The 9106-nt window shown below is 55.8% G+C and overlaps 1 protein-coding gene across 1 annotated transcript in view; it reads right to left on the bottom strand.

Annotated features, from left to right (window-relative positions):
• KIAA0930 (KIAA0930 ortholog) overlaps window positions 1-8835 on the bottom strand; it is a 41287-nt gene extending 32452 nt beyond the window's left edge. Inside the window, exon 1 of the mRNA XM_039863010.1 lies at window positions 8703-8835. Coding sequence (XP_039718944.1) covers window positions 8703-8766 — 64 coding nt within the window. The 5' untranslated portion in view covers window positions 8767-8835. The remainder of the gene's footprint in view (window positions 1-8702) is intronic.
• Between the last annotated feature and the right edge of the window lie 271 nt (window positions 8836-9106).

Here is a 9106-nt window from a genome sequence, read left to right as displayed (position 1 = left end):
AACCAGTTTATACTCCTGTTCCCACGCAGTTAGTAGAAAAATTAGTAAGGATAAGAAATTTACTCATAAGCCTGTGCCTACTATAGAAGGGCCTCCTTTTGTGGCCTAGTGGATAAATAGAAAACTCTGGTATCCACCTAGGGGGGCTAATAGTATGAAAAGATTATCTGATCTTCCTTTGCCTTATTCAGAAGCTTATAATAAAGATAGTATACATGTAGTGAATAAAGATAGAATTCATGTGCCTTATAGTAGTTTAAGTTTCATAGAAAGGCTGGCTAGGTCAGGATCTCCTTGGTACTTAAAAAACAAAGGAACAGAAACTTAGCTTATGAAAGCAGCTTTGTAAAACTGATTTTTATAAATATTTTCCTCATTACTGCACCAAGGAAACTTTTGAACAGCTATGAGAAAGGTTCAGCTTGAACTTTAGATATAGCATAAATCAAATAGCATTTAAAAGATTTCTTCAGGCAGAAAGAAGAACAATGTCTGCCCACAAGCCAATACTTGCTGTTATGAATACATCTATCTATCACCTTTACTTAAATCAATCTGTATCTTATGTAATAGATATAATAATTAAAAGTTTAGATTGTTCCATCAGGTAGTTCTGTTCTAATGATTGAGAGAAAAATGTACTAGTTAATCATGAACATTAATAATAATATACTCTATAAGATTTTCTGCTCCGCCTAACCACAGAAATTTAACTCCCTGCTACCTTAACAACAAAGTATAATCAAATGCCAAATAAAAAGTATAAAAGTTGTACTCAAATCACAATAAAACGGAACAGTGTCACACCGCCTCTGAGCTGTGTAGTCGACTGTCTCCCGCGCCGACGCCTTGCCCACCTTCGGGGCCCCCTGGATCCTGTCGTGGCTGGACCGCGGCAATAGGGCAAAGGGGACAAATCCAGGTAGATGGAGTAGCAAAGTATGGGGAAGCCCCCAAAAGAGTCACATGGTCAGGGCTTATTAGCTTGTCAGCAGGGCCAGGTCACAAAGGATCTTGAACTCTGACTTAGAGGCCTCGTGGTCTGCAGAACATGACACAGTTAGGAGTGGCAGCTGTCGGGGCACAGAGCACCAGGTCTGGAGACTGGCGTACTCCAGCAGAGGTGGCACAGGTGAGGATGAGGGACGGCTCAGAGACAAGGCAGGACTCGGCCACAGCTGGATGTGGGGCATGAGGAGCGCCCACCCTTGGCTTGGCCTGTGGGTTAGACATCTGGGTGCTGCAGGAGCAGCAGGTGTGGGGCCAGGCACACGCCCGTCTGGGCCGGACTGAGGTGCAGGCACCCGGGAGGGACATTCCAGGAAGATGGAGGTCCAAGGGCGGTCAGCAACGGGGCCCGGGATCCAGGGAGTATCAGAGCTGGTCTGTGACAGGTGTGGGCGGGATGCAGGAGGCAGCACGAAGGGCCACCCTCTAGAGAGCTGCTTCTACTATCTCCCCGGGGAGCTCTCAATGCCTGGGAGGCAGGGCCAGGCAAGCCCAGCTCAGCTCTGCACCCCCATGCCCAGCCACTATGACCTGCACGAATACGGCAACCATGACGACACACACCTCAAATATACACCTAGAGGGAGCAGACAGCGCAGAGAAGGTGAAAAGTAACTGTCACGGGTCCCGTGTTGCCATAACGCTGCCCAAGGAACAACGTCCTAGAGAGAGCTCGAAGGCGGACGCCCATGCCCGCCTCACTCGAGGCCCACCTGTCACTCTGAGCCCCAGCTCTCTCTCTAAATGGGGACAAGAGCGGCCCGCCCAGCACCCCACTCAGCACAGCTGTGAGGACCAACGCGACATGGCAGGGAGAGCACTTGAGGAAAGTCAGGCTGTTTCCTACACTATCTAGGTAACGACGCGTTTTGTAAACTAGTTTGTATTCCGCTTTTCTCACTTTCCCTGTCAGAAGAACTGTCCCAAATACAGTGTTTGCCAAGATTCAAAGCATATCTAAAAGCAAAGGATTTTTCAACAGTAACAGAACCTCCATCTATAAGACAAAAACTTTAAAAATTAAGGCCCCGTCCTCGCTTTGCCAACAGACATTTCTTAAGTATTCACTGGTTATTCAAGGGAGGCAAAATATATATAGTCTCCTAAAAAACTCAAGCTAGCTGGCTGTTTGTCTTGTAAGCTGTCAGACATAGATCCCCTTTCTGAAAGGAGGGGGTCCCCCGTAGACTGAGCTGATGCTTCTCTTGCCCAGTCTGGACTGTGCGAAGGGTCCTCCCTGAGCCGGGTGGCCCACAGCCCTGCCTCTAATGGGTCTCAATCCCCTTACCTGTCCGTACAGAGGGGCTACAGGTGAGAGGGCCCTGTCAGGCATTCCAGCTCTTACGATCGGTCTCTGTCAGGGACCTCTCTGAGCCTCACTTACCCGTCTGTACAGCAACAGGGTTAGGCTCGCTGAATTCCAGATCCTTCTTGGCCATCCCAGTTCCCCCAGGACAAGCTGTGACCCAGGGGACATTCTGCTACCTGGGCGAAGGCCAAGAGTCCGGGAACAAATTGCTAGGTGGCCCCAGACACTGGGAGGAGCGAGCTAGTCAGGCAGAAGCAGCCTCTCAGAGTCAGGTCTGCTCCCTGGAGAATCTCTGAACATACACAGCGCTCCCTCCGCACCCGCGCAAGCCCCCAGTGGGAAGAGCCGGGACCACGCTTGCCGCCTACCTGGAGGGCCTCGGCACACACAGGCAGCCTGGGACTGTGCTCACCCGGAGCCCAGTGTCTGCTGTCTCTGAGGGTGAGAATGGGCGACGGGGAATGGAAGAGTGGCAGCTGCTGGCTGTAGGCGGGATGTGGGTGCAGGTGGGGCGTGGGCCTCCCCGCCCTGGGCTATGTCGTCACCTTCTGCTGCTCACCTTTGTTCTGTACGAATTGCTACACAATTTTCCATGAGTGTGGTAAACATCTGTCCACCATCTGTCATGTCTACCTAGGGTCCCAGTTTTGGGGGGGTCAGACAGCAGCTTCTAAGAAATGGCCTCTCAGGTGCTAAAGAAATCATCTTAATGCAGAAACTTTTGCAGAAATAAAGAGTTTGGTTGCAAGCTATCTGTAATAGTGAAAAACTGGATCCAAGCTAAGTTTCCCACAAGATGAAACCAATTCAGGAAATTATGGCACATCAGCTATCTTGTGGTCATATAAATATGTTTAAACATAAAAAATGTTTTAAGAATTTTAAGAAAGCACGATTAAGAAACTTTATGTACAGACGCTCAAGTATTCTTTAGACAGGCTTTTAAAAGATTGGAAAGCCAGATTTTGCAGTTAATAGCGTATCTCCAGGTGACTGGAACTACAAATTACTTTTTTTTTTCATTTTATTTCCCAGGTTCCATAATGTGCATGTAACACTTTTTAATTGGATAACATTTGGGGATTCTGAGGCTGTTTTTTAACAAGTGGCTCCTGGCTTAGCTGGTGCTTGTGAGCCTGCCCTGCTCAGTGACAGAGGCGATTATAAACATGGACAGTAAATGCTACAACCAGGGGGACGAGACTTGTCCGAGGCCACAGAACTGGCACGTTTGGCCAGGCTGGGGAGGGACGGTGCCAACACAGCTGATTACCCTCTCGCCTTGCAGAGACGGCCTACAGCTGTGACCCTCGGTCTTTTTTAAAGTGTGAGTCCAACATCCTCAGGTTTCTCTGAAAGGACATGGAGTCCCTGCCTCAGGGGAGAGGCACACTGGTAGCCTCCTGGCTCCTGCAGGCCCAGAAACGGATGGCGGCCGCAACCCACAGCCCTTAAAAATAGGCCCAGGAACCGAAAGAGGCACCGCTACCCCTCCAAACGGTCACACTTCCTCCCCACCCACTGGCCCAGAACCGACTCTGCCTACTCAGGCTCGGAGGATCTGTGGCCGCAGGGACACCGTCCCCAGTGACTGCAGAGCGCAAATCCAACCCGAATTCCACGAGCAGCCACGGGCGACGTCTCCTTTAGAGCCACAACAGCACATAGGGTCGGCCCTGCGCCACGGTTTGTGCGGGGCCTGGAACCGCCACATCTCATTGACTCCTGATGCCACCCCATGAGCCTGCACCTGTCACTTCTCATACAATCCTATGACCCTACAAACTTTGTTGTCTCCACTTTACGGCTGAGGACACGGAGTCCCCGAAGGGTGGCCTCCCACCCCCGCCACCTATGCCCAGCTACACTGCACCTCGCAAAACACAGTCCAGCCCAACGGCGCGCAGCCCTCCTCCCGGTTCACAGGTGGGTCAGGCACCTGGCACATGCAGGTGTTCAGCAGAGGAGACGCTCACGGGAAAAGTTTCCCTCCCTTCATTCTTTCTGGCTCATTCTGTGAACTCTGAAAACTAGCTACTTGCATTTGATAGGCCTCAGCTGGAACCCCATGACCCCCAGTTCTGCCCGCTCCCAGCTACCCCGGGTGAGTCACTTTCCTCTCTGAAGCTTGGTTTTCTTATTTGCAACATGGGTGATGACAGAACCCGCCTCTACAGGAGGCGTTGCTGCAGGCACAGGGCGGCTGGCACGCAGCAGATGTGCAGTGTCCTCTGCGCTGTGGCCTCTCTGGGACAGGCTGTCCCACAAGTCAAACACCTGCAAAGCTCCCTAAGGCCAGGCCAAAGAAGTGCCAAATTCTTGAGTGGGCACTCAGGGCCCCAAAACACGGCTCCAGCCCCAACACGCACAGCTGCCCTGCAAGCCCCATTAGCCATGCAGGAACCCCTCCTTCAGCCCCTCTCAAAGGCCACGCCCTACACAGCCCCCCATCAGCCCCAGTGGCTCCTTTCTTAGGGGCGCACACTCACACCTTGACTTGGGCCCATCCTCCATCTACCCGGAGCCAGGCAGCCAAGCACACCTGGTACAGCCGGGCGACCTGCACCCTGCGGACAGGTGTGAGTGGGCTTCAGCGCTGCTAAGAGCGTGGGCTGAGACAGTCTGGCACTTACTGGCCCCGAGACCGGGGGCATGCTACTTCACCTCCACACCTGCGTCTCCTCATCAGGACAGGGAAGAGCACCGCAATGCCCACCTTATGGGACTTTTTGAGCATAAAAGGAAATGGTGAACATGAAACACGCCATTTGCCTCCCAGCATTCTAGCCAGAGAATTCCCTAGGCCACCTAAACGGGGGTGACAGCCCAGGTAAACCAGCTCTAAAAATGCTCACCCTAGGCAGGTCCCAAAGACAACCAGCATGATGTAGGCCCCCCCTCACAGCACCTCTCGACTCATACTGGGTCCTAGGGCCGGGTGGTGTCCACGTGGCCCGCCCAAATATCATTGGAGTGCTGCCCTGTTGGAATGCTTGGGCCACCATCCAGGTCCCATGATAAGGCCCAAGCCCCAGGAGAAGTGTCAGGCTATGTCCACCTTTGGTCCAGATGTCTGCATCACACATCTGGACTTGGACCACCTGACTTTCCAGCTCAGATACTGAAGCCCCCCAGAAGCCACCGCAGCCAGCCAGCTCGGTTCATCTGCTACGTGGACTCACAAGCAGATTCCTGTGGACAAAACACTAAAATCCTACTCAGAGCAGCCACAGCCCTGGCTCCTTCCAGCAGGGTTCTTACTCCAGCTAAGTCACCTGTGCACCTGGCTTCTCTCCCTGGTTCCGCTGTGCCCTCCCACAAGGCGGGATCAGGGCCAACCTGCCTGCCTGGCACGGAGCAAGTACTCAAAAAACGCTTCTACTGTAGAGGCCACAGGAGATAAGATTCAAGTCAGGTCTGGATCTACAAGGTAAAGTCCCTTCCATCATGACAGCCAAGTGACGATCCCTGGGGGCGGGGAGGCGGGGCGCAGTCACTTTCTCCCATCTTATAGATATACCCTGTGACTCAGAAATGACAACAGCTTTCCAGGCTCAAGCATCTCCACCTGAGCCTCCCTTACACCTTCAAAACAACCTCAGAGAACATGGCACAGTTTTGAATAGCATAAGCATTAGTTAGACAACAGAAATCTGGGAGATTTCAATTAATTCCTAAATGTAACAGGTTGTCACAGCTGTAAAGAGATGAGAGGGTTTCCTGACGCACTGGAAGTCAAAGTCTTTGGGGCCGGTGTTTGGGGTTCAAGTCTCAGCGCACACTGGCTTTTAACTCTACTGTGGCCATGAAGTCACCATTCAGCTTGGCCCTCTCTAAGCATCCCATTTACCTTATCTGAAACATGAGAGATGAGCAACATGAGCCCTACTAAGGGGGTAGGATTCCATTCTCCTTGGCCATCCACACCCTTCGTTTCCCAGCCCAGAAATTAATCATCTCATTTGTTTGTTAAATGTCTACTGGGCCCCTCCTCTGCACATGGCCATGCTGGGCACGAAGGAGAGTCAGACTGGGCAATGCCCTGCAGGGGTCCCTTGCTAACTGAGGAGACAGCCACGCAGACCATCACAAGGCCACAGTCATCCTGATCGTCCAGCAGACAGGCACGTGGTCCAGAGAGCACGGGGCGGGATGGGCAGTGGAGGAAGCGTTCCTAAGTGGGAGCACTAGGAGGGCAGGCTTGAGCAGGGACCTGTAGGTGTATGCAGGGCCGGTGAGTAGAAGGTGGCTGTCCACAGAGAGAAAGTACAGAGCATCAGAGCACCACGGGGACCGAGAATAGGGGGGTATGGGGCAGGGTAGGGGTTAAGACAGGGCAACCTGAGTGTAAGGGAGGGCTGGAGGGCAGGAGAGACACGGAAATAACGTGACCGCCAGACTCTGCCCTTGGCCCGCTGTGGGGCAGCTTGTCCCAGATGCAGCGCAGGAGGTGTGGCAAGGCCTGGCTGGGCACATTCATTGGGGTGGGGAGAGCGGGGCAGGTTCTGGGTCAGACTGACTGAGGGTCAATTCCGACTGCACCACAGCCTCTTTGGGTCTCCTTGGGCAAAAGTCTCTTGCTTCTCTGAACCTCAGGCGCCTCATCAGTGAAACGGAGGTAATACTCCAGTATCAAAATGAGAGCACATGAGGCACCTGGCACATAGTAAGTGCTCAGTAAATGCCAGCTGCCAGAACAAGCTGTTACCGTTCTTAGCGGATGGCCCTGTGGGCTCCTTGGGGCAGGGACTGCCTAACGGGAGAGATGCTCAGAGGTCAGGACAGTAAGAGCCTGTTGACAGGGGAGTGAGGAGGGGCTGCTCGGAGCTACTGAGCAAAGGGCTGAGGGCCTGGAGCAGATGGTCTCTCAGACCCCTCCTATTTCAGACATTCTGCACCAGGTGACAAGAGGGCCTGCCAAGCTGGCACACAGCCTGGCACACAGTAGGTACTTGGTGAATATTTGCTTAGTGAATTAATGCAATCTTTCCATTTCTATTCAAAACTAAGTCGTGACACTTTTCAAAAAAGGAACCAGCGAAACCTCTGTCATCCATTCCCACTCACCCTCACCCCATCTTGCACGGCATGCTGGGCCGGGACCTGCTCCCTGAAGGGAAGCGAGCATCTCTGTGCTAAGCCTGCCTCCCACACAAAGGAGGACTGGAATTTATTTCCTTTCCTCACAGGTCCTCTAGGGCGTGGCCTGCTGAGGGCCCTGGCCGCCTGGGGCTGTCATGTCCCTGATGCCTTGTGACTTTAACGGGGAGACACTGGCTCTTTGGGACTCAGTTTCCCCAGTGGTGAATGAGGGAGGGGGACTCATAGAACCTCGGAGGCTGACATTCCCTTCTCGACGCTGTGGCCTTCTCAGAAACCGCCAGCCCAGCCTGGGGATGAGGGTGGGGTGGGGGTGGGCAGACAACGTGCTATGAAGTCATTCCCTTATGAGGAAGGGAGGAGGGGTCTTTGCCTAGAGAAAACGGCAAACCAGGGGAGGGGGCTCCTTCCGCTCCAGTCTGGGGCACCATCCATCTCGGTCGCGATTACCTCACACCCAGCCAGGCCAGGAGACCCCACCCACACCTGCAGTCCCTCGATCTTTGGAACAAGGCGGGGCACCCCCACCCCACCCCACCCCGCCACAGGCAGATCTATGACCCAGGGCCGCCTGAGAGCAGAATCGCACCCAGAAAGGCAGCAGGGCCCCCTCCTTCTGCCGAGCGGGTGGGTTCAGGAGACCACCGCCCAACAGGTCCCCCCTTAGAGCTAAGGGTCCAGCGGAACCCGCTGGTGCAGGCAGGTCCGGGAAGACAAAGGCTTCGGGAGGTCGGAGACGTGGCCCTCCTCGTCAGCTGGGTATGATGCCAGGGCAGCCTGCCGGGAGGTCTCCCCAGAGCTGCAGGGGGCCCTGGTTCTGCGGTGATGGGCCAAGGGTCCCCCCACACCCAGCGCCCACACTCTGCAGCGGCCCTGAGGCCTGGGAGAGGGCTTCCTGGAGAAGGAAGGGGCCGGGCAGAGCCGCGGCGAGGAAAGGGGAAGATGGACAGGGGGAGACGCCGTGGCCCGGGAAACAGAGACTCGGGGATACGAGTGTGGGCGCTGCTCTTGGAACCAAAATCAGAGACGGAGACACAGGGGCACGGGAACGACTCCGACGCGGGGACCTGGAGGGGAGCGCGACAGGCAGGGAGCCCCGGAGACACGCGCAGAGGTGGAGACAGGGAGACAGAGACGCGCGCAAGGGCAGAGACACAGAAACAGAGACACGCAGAGACACGCGCAGAGCCGGAGACGCTCGGAGAGCGAGGGACACGCAGAGCCGGAGACGCTCGGAGACGCGCGGGGACAGCCGGCGGCGCGCGCCCCGGCGCCGGCCACTCACCGAGGCCGCAGACCTCGCGGCGCAGGCTGAGGCGGCCGCGCTCCTCGGCTATGGCGCGCAGCATGTGCTGCAGCGAGCGCTCCTCGGCTTCGGCGCCGCCCGCAGGCTCGGGGGAGGCGGCCGCGGCGGGGACGGCGGGCGGCCCGGCCCGCAGCCCCGCGGGCGCCGGTGCCAAGGCGCAGGCCCGGCCCGGCGGCCGCGCGGAGGCCATGCCGGGCCGCGGCTCATCGCCCGCGCCGCGCCCGCGGGGGGCCCCGGCGCGGCCCGCCGCCCCCGCCCCGGCGCCGCCCGCCGCGAGCACCAGTGAAGCCACAATCCGCCTTTGTGCGCGTCGCCGCCGCCACCCGCCGAGCCGAGTGAGGCGAGCGCACCTCCGCGCCGCCGTCCGCGCGCCCCGGCCGCGC

Source organism: Pteropus medius, unplaced genomic scaffold (assembly GCF_902729225.1).
Source record: "Pteropus medius unplaced genomic scaffold, Ma_sr-lr_union100, whole genome shotgun sequence".
NCBI classification, from domain to species: Eukaryota; Metazoa; Chordata; class Mammalia; order Chiroptera; family Pteropodidae; genus Pteropus; species Pteropus medius.
Note: the sequence above shows the minus strand (reverse complement) of the source record. Positions and strands in the feature narration are given on the sequence as shown.